Source organism: Pantherophis guttatus, chromosome 1 (genome assembly GCF_059756535.1).
Source record: "Pantherophis guttatus breed Tessera chromosome 1, ASM5975653v1, whole genome shotgun sequence".
Taxonomy (NCBI): domain Eukaryota; kingdom Metazoa; phylum Chordata; class Lepidosauria; order Squamata; family Colubridae; genus Pantherophis; species Pantherophis guttatus.
In genome coordinates, this window is record NC_142063.1 from 151,573,182 (window position 1) to 151,598,197 (window position 25,016).

General features: G+C 38.7%; 1 protein-coding gene across 2 annotated transcripts in view; it reads left to right on the plus strand.

The window, feature by feature from the left end:
* The first annotated feature begins 11,696 nt into the window (after positions 1–11,696).
* The window catches only part of CERS6 (ceramide synthase 6), a 112,474-nt gene continuing 99,154 nt past the window's right edge, over positions 11,697–25,016 (plus strand). Inside the window, exon 1 of one of the 2 annotated variants that reach the window (XM_034426834.3) lies at positions 11,697–12,165. In XM_034426834.3, the coding sequence (XP_034282725.1) occupies positions 11,996–12,165 (170 nt within the window). In that variant the 5' untranslated portion in view covers positions 11,697–11,995. The remainder of the gene's footprint in view (positions 12,166–25,016) is intronic. The other variant, XM_034426825.3, reaches the window with a different exon arrangement.

The following is a 25,016-nucleotide window of genomic DNA, read 5'->3' on the forward strand; positions in this document are numbered from 1 at the left end:
TTTTCACAATATTCTAATTTTCTGAGATTGTGAATTTGGGATTTTCATGAGCTGTAAGCCATAATCATCAAAATTATGACAAATCAAGGCTTGAACTATCTCGCTTTGCAATGTAATGAGCCTATCTTATATATTAGTTTCACCTTTTAAGTTGCATTATTGAAATAAATGAACTTTTGCACGATATTCTAATTTTTCGAGTTTCACCTGTACAAACTCACATAAGTTTTAGTTTTATGTGCAAACCAGGCCAGAATGACATATTCAACAGATCAATTATAAACAACCAAGCTTGACATTATGTATGAACACAGGCTGTACATCAAGCTAATATAATAGTTCATAAAATGGACAGTAATACTCAGATATTCCAGCAGTGGGCAGACATCGCAAAGCATTCTTTTTTAAAAAAAATTGATTCATTTTACATTTTTGTTGGAAACTTCAATGAGTACCATATAGCTTCTGTATTTTGAATAGGAAAATGCTGGACTAAATGTCTCACCATCTACTTTCAGTTTTTTGTTTGAATATGAAGCACTGCTTAAAAAAATACCTTACAGAAGTATTTCATCTTAGAATAAAGAACTAATAGGTTAGAAAACGACTGGTTAGAAAGTATTTCTTTGCTAGTTTGCTTTTTATATCATCTAAATCAGGGGTGTCAAACTCGATTTCATTGAGGGCTGCAACAGGGTTGTGTTTGATCTGGGGGGGCATGGAGTGGGCGTGGCTAGGGGCGTGGCCAGCTTGACATAACTCGTGTCAGAGGTGCCTGTTGTGGCCTGAGTGCTCTGCCAGAGAAAACGGGCTCCCATGCTCCATTTTCACTGGCAGAGGCACCATGGGCAAGTCCTTCACTGTTTCCAGGGTGGCCCCATGGGCCACATCTAAGCACCCCATGGGCCTTGAGTTTGACACCCCTGATCTAAACTTAGAACTTGTACGTACTTGCTGGTAAGAAATCCACCCAACTACTATATTAGGAAAGATTTCAACAAAATTATGATGATCTACATTTACCCCAATTTAGGCCATATTGCAAATATAATAAATTCAAAATAAATATCTCTATGGAAGCATTGCTTCCCTAATATGTCATTTAGATCATTTATATTTCGCAAGATTTCTTAATTTTTCCTATGTGTTAGCAAACTAAAAAGCACAATAAATAAATACCTAAACATTCCACAGATTCCAGTTAGAGAGATTTGTATAAGTTATCTGGTTAATAATATAATACTGGTTTTAAGGATGACAACTACAGCAAGACCCAAAATGGAAAGGTTCAACTCTATCCACAATGGAGGAATGGGTGGTGGAAAAGATGAAACTTGTGGAGATGGCTGAATTAATTTCTCTGCTTAGAGGGGGGAAAAAACTAATATCTACATTTATGACTGACTGAAAACCCCTTATAGACTTTTTTGCATGAAAAGGAAAAGAATGCATTTATGATTTGTAATTTTGATGAGAAGAAAATGGGAGAATAGAAGAAAAGCGAGCTTTTTTATTATAAAGTAAGACATAACTTTGAAATTTAAGACATAACTTCAATTTATTGAAAAGGAAATTGGAAGCTTCTAATTTTTATTCTTTTTAAACTTTTGCTTGTTTTCTTTCTTCTTTTTTACAGTTTCTACTTTCTCATTCGTTTTTGTGTTCTTTGTAAAACTTTTAATAAACTGTTTATTTTTAAAAAGGAAAAATTTGTTTCCTTTCTCAATTATAACAGTGAAACCAAAACATGTATTTATCTACGTATTTCCCAAAGCAACTAACATGTTCACACAGAAAAGAATAAGGCAGCCAGTAAGGTCATTTTTAAAATCACCAAGATAAAACAGTAGAAAAATTGTATCAAAGAACATAGAACAGAGTTGGAAGGGCCCTTGCAGGTCCATTCCAACCCTCTGCTCAAGCAGGAGACCCTATACTAGGGCTGTCAAACTCGCAGCCCATGGGCTAGATGTATCATGTGCTGCCCACCCCTGGTTTAGCAAAGGGGGGAAAAGTCGCAATACATCATGTGACGACACCGTGACGACGCGAGTTTGACATCCCTGCCTTATACCAGGGGTGAAATCCAGCAGGTTCTGACAGGTTCTGGAGAACCAGTAGTGGAAATTTTGAGCAGTTCGGAGAATACCACCTCTGGCTGGATCCAGAGTGGGGTGGGAATAGAGATTTTGCAATATCCTTCCCTCGGAGTGGGGTGGGAATGGGGATTTTGTAGTATCCTTCCCCTGGAGTGGGGTGGGAATGGAGATTTTGCAATATCCTTCCCCTGCCATGCCTACCAAGCCACACCACGCCCACCAAGCGACACCCACAGAACTGATAAGTGAAAAAAATTGGATTTCACCACTGCCCTATACCATTTCAGACAGGTAGCTGTCCAGTCTCTTCTTAAAAGCCTCCAGTGATGGAGCACTCAAAACTTGAGATGACAGATTCACTTAACAATAATGTTACTAAGTTAACAGCTGCAATGATTCACTTAACAACTGTGGCAAGAAAGGTCGTAAAATGGGACAAAATTCACTTAACAAATGTTTCACAATTTTGGGCTCAATTGTGGTCATATGTCAAGGACTTCCTGTAACCACCACTTCAGATTTGTAGAAATCAGTCTTTATAAGCATGTTTTATGAATCCAGCCTCATCTCCTAGAAATCAGACAAACATGCAGAAATCAGTGTACATTCTGAAACACAACCAAAATGCCAGACTTTTCAAAATGCTTGAATATTTTGCAATTAAAATATATGGAGATTGAGACAACAGTGGGTTTTATCTAACTTCCCATGCAGCATTACAAAATTAGTCTGCAAATTAAATTCTATTCATAAAAAAACAATTCTTGAAAGCGCAACAAAAGAAAGATTTGAACTGCAATGAAAGAACAACAAAAGACCCTAACACGCAACTAACAGCCCTTCCAGAACACCACAAACCTCATGCAACACTTTCACAGAACTATATTAATGCTTTCAGTGCTATTCCCCTTAGGCTGTGGGGAATAAGGGAGAGGATCATCCAGCTGACCAATAGGAAGCAGAAAACAAAAATTACAGCAGCTTTCTGTCTCTCCGGTCTCACTACATTTGTTTTTATAGTAAGGGAAAACATGATTGGGTGAGGGCAAATGGCAAAGCGACTACTGGAATACTTCAAAATAACATGGTTTGGCAGACAGCAAAGTACTATGTATGGCACTTTAGTTCAAGAAAGGAGAGCCTAAATGCTAGGAAGCAGATAAAGATAAGAGTTCCCACAAACAGAAAGTAGCTACACTTCATAGTTCCAGAGAAAACACTGCAAAACCATTATTTTCAGCTGAACCAAAATTTAATTTAATTTAATTTAATTTAATTAATTAAATTTAGTTTAATTAATTAAATTTATATGCCGCCCCTCTCCGAAGACTCAGGGTGGCTCACAATACATTTCAAAAAATCATTATAAAAAAACATTGAAAAATTAAAAACATTAAAAACCTTAAAAACTCATTCACACCATTCATGGGCAGATCTTGCCAGATCACAAGAGCGAGATCAACGGCCCCAGGCCTGCCGGAAAAGCCAGGTCTTAAAAATTAATTAGCGTAGCCTGTGAAGGCCTCCAAAAGCTGCAGAATCATAAGAATACAGATCAGTGCAGCTCTTGTGCACGGAAAGATTTTAGTATCTACAGCCAAGAGAAATGATAATGGCAATGGGAGCTGCCACCAGCATGAATACTGGTCAGTGTGCATTCTTCCATTAAAAAGGACATCATGCCTCACATATGTTTCTCAAAATGAAATTACACTGTCATATTCAAGTGTATCCTTCTGAATTTCTCAGAGGCTTAAAGAGAGTTACTTTGTTGGAAACACAAGCAAGTCCAATTAGACTTGAACTGTTGTTTCTGGTGTTCTTAAACAGGGTGATTTAACACAACATTTGTATTCTTCTTTGATTCCATCTTTCCGGAGATCCTGAAAATAGATAGATAGATAGATAGATAGATAGATAGATAGATAGATAGATAGATATAGAGCAAAACTGTGAGATGTAAATGCCTTATTCCCTAATGTGTAAATAATGTATATATGGGATATCAGGGGTTAACTTATTCTTTGACTCTTAATGTATTCATAATTCACCACTCCCACTTTTGGCTCCACCCTTTGTATATATAAGGAGCCACCTTCACCATTTTCTTCGCTTCTATCTGTGAATATTCAGTGAATATAGAATGCCTATTATAATTAAAGAGAAATATATTTAAACCTCTAACTCTCATTATTATTATTGAGTCTGATCCTAAAAATATTGCAACAAACTGGTAGCAGAGGATGGTTAATTGACTCAATAAATACCTAAAAATGTCTAAGAAAGATAGGCCCAACACCAGGGCCTACAGCAAAGAAATAGACACTGAACAAGAAATAATCAACGAATCCACAAACGCGATTTCGAGAGAATCCGAAGAATACACCACTGAAGAAGAAGAATTAATAAATGAAAATGATGGCCAGGAGGAAATCGAAATAGAAAATAACGAACTCAGGTCAGAGATACTGAAGTTATTAAAAAGCCAGAAGAATGATAAAAGACTCATCGCGAACCTCCAAGAAATGCTGAAGAACAGCGGAGCAGCGAGAGAGAAAAACATCGCTAAAGAGAAACCCAAAGACCAAAAAACTGTGAGTGATATGACTACAGAGAAAGTCGTTATGAAAAAGAAAAAATGTGATCCCGCGCGAAATTTTGAATGGCAGCCATCTTGGTTTCAACAAGCCTCCAAAGAGAGCGAAGCAGAGCCAATCAAAATGCTCAGTTCAAAATTTCTGGCGCGAAAAACGTTATCAGACAACGAAAGTGAAAAGGAGGATTCAAACTCTTCGGAAGAGCCAGAATCAGAAAATGAAGACGACTTAACGAAATCCCAAGTAAAGTCAGCAATGAAGACGCTTTTTGCTGCATTTGGGCCAAAATTAAAAATTTCCAAAGCGCCAACGAAGAAGCAAGCGAACAAGCCGATACTTCAAGACCTGCACGCTCCCATCCTGACTTCGAGAACGACGACGCCCGAGCCCAGAGAGCCATGTCGATTCCGCCCTACACCGCAAACCGAAGCAAGTGCCAACGCACCCAAAAGAAAGAAAAGAACAGTCGCCGCCATCAGAACTCCTAAGACCGAGCCAGAGACCGACTCGTCTGAAGAGGAGCGGAGCGAGCGAGCTACAATGGAGAGAACCTTCCACGACGACATCAAAGAAGAAATGAACAACGCGCATGTGCGAAACTACGTAGACGGTCCGGAAAGACTTGAACTGGCCAGAGAACCGCGCAGACTCGTTGCGAGCATCCCCATGCCGTTTTGCAATTTCCTACACTTGCGAGACCACGGACTACCTCAGGTTGTAAGTAATGGACAAAATAATGTGGGTAACTTACCCAGTGACTTCCCAAAACTTAGGGTTGATGGCATTAATTTACAAGAATGGTATCAACAGCTTCAGGTTGTCTTTATGAAAGAAAATTTACTATTTTTTATCACTAGTCCCCCAAGAAGACCTTGGACTTTAAAAATAGATTGTTTACACCATAAGGCATTTTTCTTAATAATATCTAGCGTGTCTCCTGCAATGTATCATAGCATCAAACCAAATCTAAGTGTTTCAGAAATAATTCAATGCATGTTTAATTTGTTTCACAGCGATAGTGTAGCTACCACCACAAGAATGTCTAAGGACTTCTTTTCTTCCAGAGTAAAACCAGGGGTTTCCATAAGTGAGCATTTAATATCTTTAAACAAAATAAGAGCTGAGCTGCATTTGAGGGGGGAAGTGATTTCAGATCAAACAATGAAAAGTGTTATTATCAACTCACTTGATTCATCATGGGATAGTTTTATGTCACACTTAGACACCATCAATCTAGGATATTTATCAATAGAAAGTCTGTCTAACAAATTGATAGCAGAAGACAATTCAAGAAAAAATCGTTATAGCAATCACACAGAACACAAATCTTTTAGGAAGGTAGCTTTCCAAGAAAAATATAATGAAACTTTTAAATGCCACAATTGTGGGTCCAGGGAACACAATAGAAGAGATTGTCCCAAAATTTCAAAGGAAAGACATAGGTCAGAATATAGGAATAAATACAATTATAGACAGTCTTCCACAGATAGACATAAATATAGAAGCCCACCAAATTACAGAGAAAGTAGAGGGGGCAGAGAAAATTCAAAAGAGAGAAAATCTGGTTCACTGAATGGACTAAATAAACAAGACAGCACTAAAACGCAACAAAATGAGAACAATAATTGGCTTATTGATTCTGGGGCAACTAATCACACCACTAATAACAAAAATATATTGTCTTCATTTACAGAAGATAAGTTTGTAATAAAGGTAGCTAATCAAGAAAAAGTTCAAGTATTAGGCAGAGGGAATGTGACCTTGCCTGGTCTAGGAAAAATAGAGGGGGTATTGTTAATACCAGAAATACCTCATAACATACTAAGTGCCATAAAACTAAGCAGAGATTCTGACATCAATATAGTTTTCTCAAAGGGAAAAGCAACTTTAGAGAAGAATAAAACAAATGTAGGCACTGTGATGATTAAAGGAGGCCTACCCTATCTGATAACAAAAGAAAGATGGTTACATAACATTGATTCAAATATGGAAGATTGTATTGAGGCAGATGATGAAAATATTAGTAACAGTGACAATGATGAATGTAAAATATCTCATGATCACACAGATACACACAATGAGAAGAAACCAAAAATAGGTAAACCAATTCATGACGAGTGTGCTCATATCTTACATAGGAAGTTAGGACATGCAAGTTTTCCTGTAGTACAAAAAATGACTGAACACGCAGAAGGTGTCAAAATAAAAAATTGTGAAAATTATTTGGAATGCTCAGTATGTAAATCTACTAAATTAAAAACTAGTCCCAGGCCAAAAAAATCCACCAGATCAACTAACAAAATTTTTGACTTAGTACACATGGACTTAGTTGGCCCATTAACTCCATCAATCACTTATAGAAAACGTTACTTCCTAACAATAGTAGACGATTACAGTCGCTATGGTTTTGTTTACACATTAAAACACAAGGATGAAACCTTTCAAAAATTTAAGGAATTTTACAAACGCATAGAAACACAACATAATATCAGAATAAAACAAATTATGACAGATAGGGGATGTGAATTCATGTCTAAAGAATTCTCCCAATGGTTAAAGGATAGAGGAATGCTACATTACACGTCCAGTCCATTTTCTGCGTTCCAGAACGGGATTGCAGAGAGAAAGAATTCCACATTACAAACCATGATTAGGTGCACATTAGAGGATGCTGGTTTAGGCAAACAATTTTGGTCAGAAGCCCTACATTATTCAAATTACACTCAAAATAGAACCTGGTCCAGTATTGTGAATAAGACACCATATGAGGTGATGTATAATAGGAAACCAAAATTAACACACATGCACATATTTGGGGTCACTGCAGATGTACACATACCCAAACAGTTGAGAAGAAAGGGAGAAAACGTATCCAGAAGACTAAGATTTATGGGATATGAAACTGGCACCAAAGGGTACAGATTCATTGATAATAATAATAAATTTATAGTTTCCAGAACAGCTGTGTTCCATGAACAGGCCAACTGGTCTAAATTACATCTTAATGAAATATTTCCAAATAAATGCAAAGATACCAAATCTCGTGAGGAAGGGACAATAGAAAATCAAAATGTCAACAAAAATAAAAACAAGACCAAAACATGGACAAATAGTCAACACAAAATAAAGACAGACACATTAACAAAAAAGGAAGCAAGATATTTGCATGACTACCATAGCAAACCAGAAAGAGCTATTAGGAACAACAGAAATCAAATACCAAATAAATACAGAGATTACATAATGCATATGGATGGTGAACAAATAACACCTAATACATATGAGGAAGTATTAAAACTCCCTCGTGAAGAAAAGGAAAAATGGGAACTAGCTATGAAAAAAGAGATGGAAAGTTTGCAAGGATTAAATGTATTCACACCTGCGATTGCACCTAAAGATAAAACAATTATTGGTACCAGGTGGATTTATAAAATTAAGAACTTAGAAGGAGGCAATACCTTATACAAAGCTAGATTGGTTGCACAAGGTTATGCACAAAAATATCCGGAGGACTATACAGATACATACTCCCCCACAGTAAGAACAGAGAGTGTTAAAACAGCTCTAGTAGTAGCATCCGCACTCAATCTTGATGTATTTCAATATGACATACAGACTGCGTACCTACACGCAAAACTAGATAAGGAAATATATGTAAGAGCACCTCACAGTCAATACACTAATAAAAATGAAATTTGGCTATTGAACAAGAGTTTATACGGATTAAAGCAATCTGGCAAAAGATGGTACGATTGCTTGGTAAAAGTACTTAAGACCATGGATTTCAACGCTACCACTGCTGATAACTGTTTCTTTGTCAAAAAGAGTGATGATCACATTGAATTTGTATTGATTTATGTAGATGATATTTTATATATAGGAAAACACAAAGAGAGAAGAGAAATCTTTGTAAACAAGTTAAATGAACATTTCTCGTTGAAATCTCTAGGTAAAGTAAACAAATACCTTGGTGTGCAAATTAACAAAACTAGAAGGGGATTCAAACTTACTCAGAAAGATAAGATTATTGAACTTCTAAACAAATGCAATTTAAACAATGCCAAACCCTGTGACACTCCTATGCAAACTGATTTCCTTAGAAATACTGATGAATCTTCCCCTGAATTCAAAGATAATACATTTTATAGATCAGTCATAGGTTCACTTCTTTATATATCTAATTGGACCAGGCCAGATATTGCATTACCACTCAATTTATTATCAAGGCACGTTAGCAAACCAACAATGTATCACTGGGAAGCTGTCAAAAGAATTTTAAGATATCTGAAAAGTACATTAGACTTTTGCCTAGTATTAGAACCTAGTGATAATAAAGAACCAAGACTTACATGTTACGCAGATGCGGATTGGGCTGGAGATATATCATGCAGAAAAAGTACTTCTGGTTATATTTTTCTGTTAAATGACTGTCCAGTTTACTGGTACACTGGTAAACAAGAACTGGTAGCCACTTCAACCACAGAAGCGGAATATGTTTGTTTATCCAAAGCTGCAAATAACCTTGTATGGTTTAATGATTTAATTTCAGATGTTTGGAAAAAACCTGCTTTACCTTTTGTTATGCATGAAGACAATAAAGCGGCCATTGAAATATCTAGATCCGATGCCATTGGACAAAGATCAAGGCATATAGATATAAAATTTAAGCATGTGAGACAATTGTCTCAAGATGGATTTATCAAAGCAGTGCATTGTGATACCTCTGAACAATTAGCTGACATATTGACGAAGCCTTTACCTTCTAAACAGCACAAATATTTAACTTCCAAATTGTATGTCTTATATTGTCCTGAATCTGAATGTAATTGGTGTTGTATAGCGAACCGGCATTTAGAGGGGGATTTGTGAGATGTAAATGCCTTATTCCCTAATGTGTAAATAATGTATATATGGGATATCAGGGGTTAACTTATTCTTTGACTCTTAATGTATTCATAATTCACCACTCCCACTTTTGGCTCCACCCTTTGTATATATAAGGAGCCACCTTCACCATTTTCTTCGCTTCTATCTGTGAATATTCAGTGAATATAGAATGCCTATTATAATTAAAGAGAAATATATTTAAACCTCTAACTCTCATTATTATTATTGAGTCTGATCCTAAAAATATTGCAACAAAAACATCTTTTAGTTCTATAGTACCAAATGTATTCAGATGTCTATGATCATTTGTTATTACTTATAGCTTTTATGTATACTGAGAGCTTATGCACAGAAGAGAAATTCCTTTTGTGTCCAATCACACTTGGCCAATAAAGAAATCCTATCCTATCCTATCCTATCCTATCCTAAACTGAGGATGAAGAACCAACCATTTTGAAGAGTAGTGTAATGTAATATTATATTAATTCAGATTCCAAAATAGACTAGGTTTAAGTTTCAAGACAATGACTCTGTTCCTATACATGCTATACCCAAAAGGAAGAACAAAAAAGCTTATGAACTAATCTTACTCCTCTTTGAACCTTCATTGTGATTATTGGTCCAAGTTAAAAAATGTACCTAAAGCTCAGCATGCTATCCAATTGAAAATAACTCCAGTAAAGTATAGTGGAGAAGGTTCTGCACTAGGACCGAATGACTCTTCAACATGCTCCAAGGGGTTATAGCAGGAACAACTGGAAGAGTGACTTTTTATGCTGGGTCTTGAACTCCTAATTAGAATGAGGGAAACCCTGAATAGCTCCAGGAAGTAAATAAACAATATTTGGGTTGAAGAATAACCCACATTTGAAAATTAAACAAGTCTTTAAATTCCAGTTTCTGCAAATGAGGAACCAGGGCTGCTCCCGATTCAGATAACACCATGATCCTCAGGAAGTGTCTGCCCTTTTAATGAATCTTATAATAAAATAGCTTCAGGGGACACCATCATGAATTCTTTATAGGTGCTTAGTGTGTTGGGCGAACACAGCTGGTGAGTTATCATGCAATTAAACGCTCACCAAGACACACAAAGCATCTGCAGCAAACCAGGAACGGAGTCAAAATGATGGCACTGATGTCACACAGCAAACTCCCCTCTGTCCTGATCTCCCAGCATCTGCCACAAGTGCAACTCTTCTTGCCTCATGAAGGTTACAAAACATGTTTTACATCCTATTTGCTTCCCCGTTCAGGGACGCTTAAACTTATCCATAAGCCTTGTAGCTGAGCCAATGGGCCTCTCTTCCTACCCTTAGGGCTCCAGTTGATTAGAAGGCATTTAAAAGAAGTGTTTCTTCATTCAGCAAAACAAAACAAAACAAAACCACACAACTATTTTGGCAGCGTGCTTACTCTGCAATTTCGGGTTAAAAGTTTTCCCCGTGCAGAATGGGAATCAGAGCACACCCCACATGGACCCATCTGACTTTTGTTGCCCAAAGCTTCCGCTGCTGCGACCTAATTTTATTTTTATTTTTTTGAGGGAGGGGGAGGAGAAGGTAGGCTATCCTACAGCTCAACTTAGGCACAGACCTTGCACACCTGTTTATATTTTATGGGGTGGGGGGAGGAAAACCCACGCTCCATATTTTGCTCAAAGCAGATGGGCTCCTTGCCTTCCCTGATGTCCTATTATTTTTCTCCACAATGTGACATGATTCTAGGGATGGGTACACCGACCTCTTAAAAAGCCATGCCTAAATTCCCAATCGACAGGCAACGCTTTGTTGTTGTTTGGTTTCCTGCAAAGAGAGCTAGAAAGTTCGATTCGTTGCAAGCAACACAAATCATCCATCAGATCTCGACATCCCCCCTACATCCCCAGGTTAAAAAAAAAAATAACCCCCCCCCCCAACATCCAGCACCCCCAAGGAAGAAATCTGCCCGGCCCGGAATCCACCCTTCATTCCTTCCGCGATCGAACGGGGGGGGGAGAGAAAGGAAGGGGGGGCAGAAGCAGCTGCATCGGGGAGCGTTAGGACTCGCCTGCGTCCAGCTGGTTGACAATCCCGCCAGCCAATCAGGGGGCGCCTCCTTGAAGGACTTGTGACAGGCAGGGAGGCCCCTTTCGCTGAAGCTTGGCAAGCTGGCGAGGCTGGGCGGGCCCAGCTTGGCTGTGGCTGCTGCTGCTGCTGCCGCCGCTCAAGGGAGGGGTTTAGAATAGCATCCATAGCGCTGACCGGCCACATTCAAGGCACATCAAGCTCGCCCGGCACTCGCGCGCGCCTGAGCATCTTCGGCGGCGGAGGCGGCGGCAAGCGAGGAGGAAAGCAAAAAAAAAAAAAAAGAAAGAAAAGAAAAAAAAAGGTGGGGGTGGGAGTGGGAGAAGCTGAGCCAGACAAAGCAAAGATGGCAGGGATCCTGGCTTGGTTCTGGAACGAGAGGTTTTGGCTGCCCCACAATGTCACTTGGGCGGATCTGAAGAACACCGAAGAAGCCACCTTCCCTCAGGTGGAGGACCTCTACTTAGCCTTTCCCCTGGCCTTCTGCATCTTCATGATCCGCATGCTTTTCGAAAGGTGAGGTGGCATCGCCTTCCTTCGTCCCCGCGTCCGTCCGTTTTCCCCCCGCCCTATCTCACCTCAGCCTCCGGTGGGAAAAGTCCGCTCCTCCCGTGAACAACGGGCGTACCCGGCTGGCTGGGGTGTCGCGTTGGCCTCTTTGGGTTGGTTGGTGTGTGCCTGAAGCTATAGATATAGATACAGGGTTCTTTCCCTACCACCAATCTATATATCTATCTATATATCACCATATATATATCTATATATCAGTATCTATCTATATCTATCTATCTATCTATCTATCTATCTATCTATCTATCTATCTATCTATCTATCTATCTATCTATCTATCATCTCACTATATATATATCTATATATCAATAGCTATCTATCTATCTATCTATCCACACACATATACATATACATATATATATATATAATATATATACACATCCCTTATGGCACGTGCCCCCCCCCACCCCAATTTAGTCTGTTGAGTTAGGACTATGGGGTGGACAGATCAAACTTCCCTGGAAAAAAAGAGGAGAGGGGAGGGAGGAATGTGCTTTCCTTAACATTTGTTCTAGTCCAGGGTGTGATCATTGGATTTGTAAAGCAAAAATAATAATAATAATAATAATAATAATCCAACATCAACAACAAGAAAAGCATTTATTTTGGCTGGGGAGCATCTGAGTTCATTGTAGATCCGCTCTTCTGTAGTATCGGAGCAGGTGGTTTTGTGATGGGCAACATGCCCACATGATGGCATTCAAAGGCAAAATTTCATTGACAGGCATCAGCCAGTCTGCTGGTATCAAGAGTGGAAGAATGGGGATTTGTGTATGTGTGTGTGGTTTTACCCTGTGGAGAATGATATGCTTCGGAAAAAGCCAAACTCTTGTATCTTGTTAGCTGAGTCAACTTCTTTTGAACAGCCTCATAGCTTTGTGTTTCAGATAAATATAGCAGGATTCAGTGGAATGTACTGAAGATAGGCCCTCGGACTCCAAACACTGTTTTTTAATAGCAGGATTAGGAAGGAGAAACTATAAAGTGCATTGAAAGAAAAAAAAATGCTTTCTTTACGTAGCCATAGCCTTAAATGAGTTTTTAAAATAATTAGTTTAATTCCAAGCTAAAGCTACAGAATTTCAAGCAGGTAAAAACAAATAAGAGTCATGAGCCCTGGATCAGAATAGGTTTTAAATAACTTTTCAATATTGTTCAATTCTAAAAATAAATCTCTACTTTTTATGAGCAAGTGATTTGTACATTGTTATACCGTGTTTCCCCAAAAATAAGACCCTGTCTTATATTTTTTTGAACCCTGAAATAAGAGCTTAGCCTTATTACCATGCGCTCAAAAGCCCGATTGGGCTTATTATCAGGCAGTGTCTGATAATCAGGGGGAAACAGGGTAGTTAATAACCAAAAAGGATTAGGGTTGTGAATTTACTTGAAAGAGTAATATGTTCTTGTCACAAACTAGATTGCATTAATAATGAAGGTACAGTTCCTGTTCGTTTTTAGTCCTTAACTCAAAAAAAAAAAAAAAATCACCACAGGTAAAATGTCTGTTGATCAAATTAGCAATGTAATGCATCATAGTTCCTAAATCCTAATGTAAACTGGTAAAACATTGTAAATGTCACCCAATCCACAGAATGAAGATAGTATACAGTAAAAGGGGTTGTTTGTTGTTGGAAAATTGCTTAGATATTCTGCACAATTCTTTTCCCAATCCTTTAGAATTGATAATGTTTAGAATTTTACTTTTTTATTCCAGGTTTCCAGGTTATACAGTCAACCAAAATTGTTAAGATTTTCTTCGTCATTGATTTGTTTAATATCCTGACTGTGTATAATATATCAAAGCTCCTTAATCTGACATACTAGATCCGCGATGGCGAACCTATGGCACACATGCCAGAGGTGGCACACAGAGCCCTCTCTGTGGGCACATGTGCTGTCGCCAGCTGCTCTTCCGAGTTCTGTTGCGTACATGCGTGCCAGACAGCTGCTCTCTTTCTGGTTCCGTCGCGCACATACTTACATGAAACTAACCCACAAAATTGCTGTATTGGTAATTGCCATACCACAGCCTAGCACAGTGACGGCTAACCTTTTCAGCACCGAGTGCTGGAACCCAGAAGAGAGCAGCTGACTGATGTGCATTTGTGCGGCAGCCAACTCCTTTTCCGGGTTCAGTCACGCGCATGTGCACCAGCCAGCTGGTCCGATGTGCATGCGCACCAGTCAGCTGCTCTCTTCCGGGTTCCAGCGCTTGGTGCCCAAAAGGTTAGCCGTCACTATACTAGATGATAAAAGGATGAGGTTGATAACAGTATGAGGACCCTTTTTTCTTTATTACTTGATTTTTACCTTTAATCCCCTGACTCTTCGGCATGCTCACATTTTTGGTTCCGGGTGAACCGGTTGTTACAGTATGTGATGCCCACCTCTGGGGGTACTGTATAATTCCATTTCAGAAGAAACTGCATGTTCAGTAATTTTATGCACTTCATATGAATTGCTTTTTATAAAGAGATGGATACTCAGATTTTCAATGTTTGCATAAGGAGGACGGGAAATTCATGTGAAAATTACATGTGTTAGGTTTAGGGTTAAATGCTGAACTTTAATTAGCTCTGGATGAAAATTGTGTATTTTTAAATTAAATTAAATTTTAAATTAATATAGGAAACTGAACCAAACTTTATAAAGTTACGTTAGCCAATTCTGGTATATTTGGAGCATTAGATGCAGATGCCTGGATTCAGAGTTTTAATCATGATTTGTCAACTAAGCCACAATTTGGATGAATTCCCAATTTTAAGCCATAAACCATTGTTTACAAATCACAGTGGCTAGATTCACACACTGTGCTAAGCCAAAATCAAAATCAAATGTATAATGGCCTAGTATAATCTATAAACCTTGTTAGATTGTCCTGGGCCTCTTTGCTGTCTAATTTTTAAGGACAGAACAAAATGATGCTGCTTCCTCTCCAGAATTCTGATCATGTTAATCTTTTGTGATTGAAAATTTCTGGAAGGGGAAGGTACTACTTCAAATCCTTGGTTCATTAAAAAGAACATGCAGAGTTTTAAGCATGGAAGAATTGACTTTGAAATGAAATATTAACGGACAGATAAGGAAATGAAGAAGTAAAATAGATAAACTCAGACGGCAATGTTTGAATGCTTACTTGTTTAAATGGTTTAATGCTTAAGTGAGTTTTAAATAAAAATAAGAGGTGCTTATGGCATAATAGAGTGTTCTGCCCCAGCTCCGGATTTCTGAGGAAATTGACACACACCAATGGTCCTTATCAAATTTATTAAGTAGCAAGAATAAACAAGACCGGCAAAGGCTGGCACCCAGCCCAGAAAACAAGATATGATAAACCAAAATACTCTGATAATAAATGCGAGTTGTTTCCAGCAAGAAAGCACTAGCTGTGTGCGACTTAAATAGGCTAAGGGAGTGGCCAATTATCCTCAAGCCCTACTCTCGAATAGAACTTCTCCTCCTGAGTAGCCACTCCTGCCTTTTGGCAGCCCTGCGTGCTTGAGCATTGAGGAGAGGCTCCTCCACTTCGTCTCTCCACTTGAAGGAACCTCTGGAGGTTCTGAAGGCCCTGGTTGAGTCTCTGCCTCTGGCACCACATCCTCTTCAGCCTCCTGTCTGACGCGAGTGCTGGCTGCGCAAGCTGCTGGTGTGACACCACACCAGCCTCCTCTTCGTCGGGATCAGCCACGATCCACGCAGGCCGCTGGCGGGCCACAATATAGAGATAGAAAATAAAAAAAACAAAAGATAAATAAAATAGAACTTGGAAGGTAAGGTGACTAAAAGTGATATTTTTATAAAAGCATAATTGGATGTAACATGTTTTGTTTTAATTTGATAACAAAGTGGTGGAGGTTAATTATGATTAACTGTTAATGATCATAGATGATACAATAAGATACACAGATGGAAGTAACAACTGAGAATGATTTTAATATATGTTGGAAATGATTAGTATTAAGAAATAGATGGGGATTCACCCTGGAAAAGTATAGCTGGTAATAGTGGATTAATAGATAAACATATTGAAAAAGGAAATTTTAAAATAAACTAGCAGATTAATAGTGGGAGCTATGGAGGAGAATATGCTGAAAACTCAGCCAAAATAAGTAATGCTGGAAATCAGCCAATAATAGGTGGAGATTTGGAGGAGAATGCTGGAAATCAGCCATAATAAAGCATGCTGGAAATCAGTCAAAACAATGGAAAATGCTGGAAATCAGCCAAATAATAATTGGAGTTTTGGAGGAGAATGTGCTGGAAACTCAGCAAAATAAGTAATGCTGGAAATCAGCCAAATAATAGGTGGAGTAAGGGAGAAGAATGCTGGAAATCAGCCAAAATAAAGCATGCTGGAAATCAGCCCGAGTAAGAGAAAATGCTGGAAATCAGCCAAACAATAGGTGGAGTGATGGAGGAAAATGCTGAAATTAGCTGAAATAAACTATGCTGGAAATTAGCAAAATAATAATTGGAGGTATAGAAGAGAATACTCTGAAGAATAATTATTAATAAGGGGTGAAGAAGAAAATGTTGGGCGATAATTAAAATGAAATGGAAAAATTTGAGATGTCTGTGTAAAAGTTTAAGACTAAAAGATTGGATGAAATGGGTCTAGAAATCGAGAAAAATAGAAAGAAATTTTGATTAATAAATTGAAATAAAAATAGAGTTGTACACATTTGGAAATTAAGATTTGTGGTGATAAAATTGTAAGGTAAATATATAGATTAATAGATTAGATCGTTTTTGTGTTTAATGTTGATGTTAAAGGAGCAATGGAGAAAAATTTAGAAAGAGCGGTAATGAATTTTGATTTATAATTGAATTTATAATTGAATATAAAAATGAGCTTTGTTTTAGTAGGAAATTAAGATGTATGATGATATAATAGAAAGATTTAATTTAAGAAGCTGGAATTTATGTTAAAAATATTTGTCTTTATTTGTAAAATCAGCCTACCTATTTGTGACTGGACCAAGACTTCGTTCCTGGGAAAAATCTTTTTTATGTTTATGTTTGAAAAAATAAAAAAAAATTACAAAAAAAAAATCCTTGGTTCAGAGAGAAAGGCATGGTTTATTTTAGCAGGATTTATTTAATAAAGCCATAAACTACCATCTATAAACACAGTGGCTGGATTTGTACAGTATATTAAAGCAGAGCTCAACAAAACACATTATGACTTAGCATTATGTGTAAACCCAGTGACAATGTGGCTTGTGATCTGATGATCCAATACAAAAGGCTACTGCATTCTAAACTGTACCTGTTTCTTTCTCTATTGGCCTGTCTGTATCTCAAATGCCCTCTAACTTTAAAAACGAGAAGACAGGAAAATATAATGTGTATGCAAAGCATACACAAGCTGCATTCATGCAACAATTTTTGCTTAACCATTCTTTATTGAATAAATGAGAAAGTATGGATTTACACATTATGGATTTCTGTGCTTGTGAGAAGAAACATGAAATTGAGTATGCTTTTGTAGCAAACCATAGTTTAACATGTCCCAAACCATAAAATGATGGCTTCTGCATGCTACAGTTATTCTCCAGTCTGGATCTCAGTATTATTTGGGGCTCTAGCATGTGGTTTTGCAAAATTGTTGGTTGATTGATTTAAATAAAAAGGCAAATGTTGTTTTTCTCAAATAAGACAAAAACCTCCCATTGTATTAAATATCCCCCACTTTGTATATGTGACTGCATGAGGAAAGCTTCTATATCTGGATATCATAGGGTAGGCCCAGCAATATAAAACTGGTAAAAATAAATAACTGTAGTACAATACAATGCAGTGAAGTAAAGCGCAATAAAATGAAATAACTGGAATGAGATATTTTGGTTACAAAGTGAGTTTTTTGTAAATCAAAACTATGGCTTAAGGCTTTCATTCACAAATAGTAACAGATACAAGATGGCAGTGTACCCAAAGATTGGAGTTTATCTTTTTATATGTTCTGTAAACATAGCTCCTAGATGAAAATTAATCTTTCAATGCATTCCAGGAATCAGCTATAAATAATCCAAGGAATAAAATGGTGGTGAATTATGAAATAGGTATACTTCAACTATAGTAGTTTTTAAGAAAATGGTACTGGATTATGAAAATAGTAAACTTCAACTATAGTAGCTTTAATCTGTGATGGAAGAATACTTGGGGAATGATAAAATTCCAGCACAACTTTTATTACATTGTGTTTAATTGTGTATTTCTCAACAAATTGGTAATACTTTATTTGCTTTTAAAAGCAAACTATTATAGGCAACTATTTTAATGACTTTTTTTAAAAAAAGAGACCTGTAAAATATTTTAATTATATTATAAATAATTTATTTCATTTAAATCAATAAAATAGAAAAAAAACTGTGTCTGGAAAATGGTGATTTTTGAAAAATTGTTAAACTCTACTATTAGTAGCTTGTAATATATTGGATCAGTTTGACTGTTCCATTGATGATTTTCTCATTTGATTTATTAGTTGCAATAAATATATGATTTTTGTAAATAATTGCAAATTAAGTAATTGCAATAGTGTGATGTAAAATTAAAACTCTGATTGTTTGCAAGAAAGAAAATATTTTTTACATTTCTTTAATTTTTCAATCAAACAAAAATTATACATTTCTCTTTGTATCCGTAATTATTTCCACTCACTGATTTGTGTGGCTCCTACTCTTACATTGTTCAGGAAATTATTGAAAAACTTACTCTAACAGGCCTTGATTGTCCACCCCCTTTTTGGAGGGGGGGGGTTATTTTGTGTTGTTCCATTTTGTGCTGATCTATTTTGCTTTTATTTTGATATTTTGCTGTTCCAGTTGATTGTATTCTTGTATTCTTTTTATGACGGGTTTTTGTTGTTGTTGTTGTAAACCACCTACAGTTGTTTAGAAATTGGGTGGCCTATAAATTGAAGAAATAAATAAAAACAAAGAATAAAATATTTAAACATCTACAAATGTTATATCAATCTGCCATACAGTTTATTGAAAAAACCGTAATTGATTAGGTTCATAGATTGTGTTAGCCAAGGTTTATAAACCAGTGCCTTGGTTCCCACAAGATACCGATCAAAAATTAAACAAGCTCCATCATGGTTTAATGTGATGTGTGAATTCTACCACTGTGAAATACTTAGTTCGCTCTTTGTGTAAAATATGTTTTGCTCATATAAGCTTCCATCTTGGTATAAGCATACAACATGGGCATCAGAAAGAATGCAAATATGAGCCAGAGTGCTGAGATGTTATGCTTTTTCAAACTACTGACCAGTTTTTCTTCCTACTGAACTATGTGGAAACAAATAGCATAGCTAGACATAACTTTGAAGATGCTGCAAAGGACTACAGAATACTGGGCAGGAGGGTGAGGAATCTGGGGACGCTGGTGATGTTTTATTTTCCATTCCTTCATGTTGAAAGACTTGGATCTGGGAGAAAGAATGCTAGAAATGAACATTTGGCTATGGATGATCCTATTAGTCATTGGCCTTTGGCTATTGGCTAATCAGAATAGTTTGGATTTTTTTGATAATGGGACACATTTTTGATGAGGGACTTCTGTTAACAGGTCTGCTTCTCACTAAAACTGGAAAAAAATTGTTTGGAAGGGACCCTGAAAATCTATTTGTCTAGCTATTGGAAGAAGGGAACTAAAAATGTTCCAGCCCATTATTGCCCAGTAAGTCTTGCTAGCATAATCAATAAAATCTATACTAGACATCTCTGTTGGAAACGTATATGGGAGGCTGGGTAGAAGAAGAATCTCCATCCAGGCTGCTTAGAGTGGGTTGTTCTGGTTTGGATCAGGATGGATACTTAACTCATGAAAAATGTATCCTACCATTAAGTGAGCTCTTTTTGCAAGAACTTGTAGAACCTAAGCAAATCAATTTATGCCAGGTGCACTGTGACTTTTCTAAGCCAAGATGTTAGAACAGCTTCTAGAATGCAGCACAGTTAAATTCATTTTGAATCTGAAGTTCTAATACAATTTATTCTTACTGATAAATACTATTCTTCCTGGAAACATCAAATAGTAGATGGGTTTGCAAATTGGCATTTTTGTCTGAAACATTGCTGCCTAGGGAGAAGAATAGGCTATGGTAATTCTAAGTTAAAAAGTTCTTCATACACAATTACTGGGTTGTAGTTTAAAAATTGTTCCATAATGCCATACCTGCAAATTAAAAGAGTTTGATTGAAAGTGGAAGAGATTTACATTTGCTACAGTAGTTTTCAGTAAACAGCATTTGAGGTAAACCAACATCCTATCACGTACTTTCTCCAATCCCAGGGAATATTTTCACTGGAATTTATTTAAACACTTAAATTCTTTCTTTATGCCACTTTCAGGTTTTTTTGCAATAAAAACATGCTGCTAAATCAAGCGATGCATATCTAAGTATTCGAACCATCTGAAAAATATTTAAATAGAAATGCCTCTTTGGAATCATTTTATATGATTAGAGAGATGGATTTAAATGAACAGACTTACAGGGTTAATAATCAGCCTCATTATTATGAACTATTGCTCATGTGCATAATTCTCCTTTATCATCATCACCTAGTTTCTTACAGGTTTAGGTTCGGGCTTCTCCCCCTTCAGATGAAATTTGGTTTTTGTATTTTCATAATTCTAATATCAAAATCAATATATTTTCTTGACTGTAATTTGTGTCTGCTAGTGTAGAAGATGCACCAGTTACTATCCCAAGTTGTTATTCAGTAATGAGATCTACATAGGGGTAAACAGAAATAAAACAAGGTAAGCAGAGAGTATAGAGCCGTGATGGCGAACCTATGGCACGGGTGCCACAGGTGGCACACGGAGCCATATCTGTGGGCACGCAAGCGTTGCCCTACCTCAGTCCAGCACGCATGTGCTTGCTGGCCAGCTGATTTTTGGGCCTTCCGGGCCCACTGGAAGTTGGGAAACAAGCTGTTTCAGGGCCTCTGGAGGGCCTCGGGGGGGGGGAAGGCCGTTTTCGCCCTCTGGAGCCTGGGGAGGGCAAAAAATGGGCCTACCGGGCCCACTGTGCCATTGCGTGCCAAAAGCAGAGGGAGAGCAGGGCGGTCACGCACGCATGCGTGGGGGAACAGGGCACAATGAATTATGGGTGTGGGCATGCGCACGTGCAATCCCCCCCACTGCCCCCGCTTTTGGCATGCAACGGCAAAAAGGTTAGGCATCATTGGTATAGAGCAGTGATGGCTAACCTTTTTGCCATCGCGTGCCAGGAGACGGGGGGCGGGGGAGGGTCGCGCGCGCATGTGCCCACGCGCATGTGTGCGCAACCCCCTCCCCCCGCTCCTGGCACATGATGGCCTGGTAGGCCCGTTTTTCTTTCTTACCTGGTTCTAGATCCTCTCTGTGTATCTGGGAACGGCGAAAACAGCCTTTCCCACTCCCTTGGAGGCCCTACGGAGGCTGAAAAAGCCCATTTCCCAACTCCCGGTGGGACAGGAAGTGACATTTTTTTGCTGTCCCCAGCCTCCAGAACCTCTCTAGGAGTCTCTAGGAGCCTCTCTAGGAGTCTCTGGAGGCTGGGGACAGGAAAAAACGTCACTTCCTGTCCCACCGGGAGTGTGGAAATGGGCCCTTTGAGCCTCCATAGGGCCTCCAAGGAAGTGGGAAAGGCTGTTTTCGCCGTTCCCAGATACACAGAGAGGATCTGAGCCAGGTAAGGAAAAAAAAACGGGCCTTCCCCTCCCCCCCAGGTCCTCTAGAGGCAGGAAACAGCCTGTTTCCCTACTTCTGGTGGGCCCAGAAGGCCCGAAAATCAGCTGGCCAGCATGCGCATGCGCCCCAGAGCTGAGCTGGCGTGCCCACTAATATGGCTCTGCGTGCCACCTGTGAGACGCGTGCCATAGGTTCGCCATCACAGGTATAGAGGGTAAAAGCTTGAGAAGTGCTGGTCCAAACTATGCTCTAAATTTCTCAAATGTTAAACCAAGTCTCAATGTTGCTTAGCATAATTTGTAAATATGTTCAATAGCTATTGAAATTCAGATAGGTGAAATGCAGTAGGCATTCACCTTTTAGCATTTTGGAAGAAAGGACTTTCCTTTTTTCTTTTTTTTATAGCATTAAATGCTACATCAATTCTGGGATATAGCATTTAATGCTGCTCACTTCACCATATATTTGGGAATAATGAACTGAGATCACAGCAGTTGATCTCAGTATGCAGATATACTTATCAGATGCTGTGATCTGAGTTCATTATTCCACACAGTAGTACAGTACATTTAATATCTTGCCCCTTAAATGCTTCAGTTGCTTAAATCATGTAATGCAAATGTAGCAGAAGCTCCAGTTTGTGGCGCTTTTTTGCCTTCGAACTGTTAATAAGCAAGCATGATTCATTTTTCTTGGCAAAATCGCTGTGTTTTTTTGTTAAATACTTTAATCATGGTTATTTTGACATACGTGTTGCTGAATTCAGTGGAACTCTCCCAAGTAAGTATTTAGTCTTGGATAACCTGAATGCACTTCATCAAAGATTTTCTTTTGATTACATCTGTGAAAATCCAGTTTTCATTATAATGTTTTAGTGTAATTACTCTTCCACAAAGACTAATTGCACATAAGAATTGTATAGAAGCAAGTTGCTTAACAAGCTCCATATGTTTGCTTTTATGTAAGAGGGAAGAGTTGCTAAATTGAGTCTAAAACAGATATAGTACTGCGGTTTGTTGAAACCAAAGCAATGGTGTTAAATACTGGATGTTCAACCAACAGAGATAGTGATCTAATGAATGTGTTCAGCTAGGACAGGGGTGGCCAATTGTGGCTCTTTTACAACCTGTGGACTTCAACTCCGAGAATTCAGAATTCTGGGAGTTGAAGTCCACAGGTTGTAAAAGGGCCACAATTGCCCACCCCTGAGCTAGGACATGGGTGTCAAATTGACGTATCGTGACGTTTTTTGCCTTTGTGGAGCCAGGGTGGGCGTGGCCTGCATGCAACGCATCTGGCCTGTGGGCCGCCAGTTTGACACCCCTGAGCTAGGACAAGGAATCCATGATACCCCTTGGATGATTCTGAGCCAATCTCTCACTCCCTTTCTTAGCCAAAATGATCTCACAGGTTTCTTCTTCAGAAAACAGAGGCTACAATTCATATGTATCACTGGGAGTTCATTTGAAGAAAATAAAAATATGAAACACCACCCCAGAATAGAATTAGAGGGGGAAAAACCAATCAGTTCCTTAGGTGCTGGCTGCAAAAAAAATGGGTGCACACAAATAGCCCCTCCCCCCAAGCTTTCATTGGTATTACCAGTTGCTACAATACTATATTAATGTGACAGAAGGGAGGGGATATAAAATACATATTTTGGGAGTATAAGTAATCCTCGACTTGCAACCCAATTGCTTAGTGACACTTCAAAGTTACAACAGATCCCTAGAGGTACTTTCAACTCGATTCAAAGTTACAACAGCAACATCACCCCCCATGGTCACATGACTTCAGGCACTTGGCAACTGGCCTGAATTTATGGCTATTTGCAGTATCCTGCTGTCATGTGACTGCATGTTATGACGGTTTTGCCCCAAATCAGCTTTTCCTGTTTTCAGTAAACGGGACAATGGGGTTCACCGAATAACCGCTGTGTTTGCTTAAAGATTGCCAGCTTTGTTTTATGACTGCTGCAAAAAAGGTCATAAAATTGGGCCAGTTGTGTGGGTGATTTGATTTATGACTGTCTCAACTTGAGAAGAGCAACAAAGATGATTAGGGGACTGGAGGCTAAAACATATAAGGAATGGTTGCTGGCATTGAGTATGTCTAGTCTGATGAAAAGAAGGACTAGGGGTGACATGATAGTAGTGTTCCAATATCTCGGGTTGCCACAAAGAAGAGGGAGTCAAACTATTCTGCGAAGCACCTGAGGGCAAGACAAGAAGCATTGGGTGGAAACTAATCAAGGAGAGAAGCAACTTAGAACTAAGGAGAAATTTCTTGACAATTAGAACAATTAATGAGTGGAACAACTTGCCTCCAGAGATTGTGAATGCTCCAACACTAGAAGTTTTTAAGAAGATGTTGGATAGCCATTTGTCTGAAATGGTATAGAGCAGTGATGGCTAACCTTTTTGCTGTCACGTGCCAAAAGTGGGGATCATGTGTGGGGGGGCCACACATGCATGTGCCCATATCCATAATTCAATGCACCCCACCCCCCCGCACATGACCCCCTCCCATGCTACCCCCACTTTTGACACATGATGGCATGGTGGGCCCGTTTTCCGCCCTCCCCAGGCTCCAGAGACTTTATTGGAGCCTGGGGAGGGTGAAAACAGCCTTCCCTCCCCCACCCGGGAGGCCCTCTGGAGGCTGGAAACAGCCCATTTCCCGACTTCAGGTGAGCCCGGAAGGCCCGAAAATTAGCTGGCCGGTGCGCATATGCAAGCTGGAGCTGAGTAGGACAACGCTTGTGTTCCCACAGATATGGCTCCTTGTGCCACCTGTGGCACCCGTGCCATAGGTTCGCCATCACGGGTATAGAGTTTCCTGCTTAAGCATGGGGTTGGACTAGAAGACCTCCAAGGTCCTTTCCAGCTCTGTTATTCTATTCTTATGATCATACTAGGCAGGCTTCATTATGGACGTAACTCAAGGACTACCTGCACTCATGTTAACTATATTTTAATTACAGTAAACTAAAATGTAAATGGAATGAAATAAAAGGATCCCCCTGTTGGTCTCTATGTATTTGGAAATATCAGGAAGCACCTTTCCTTCTTCCTGATTCAGAGTAGCAGGAAGCTATGGTACAAGCA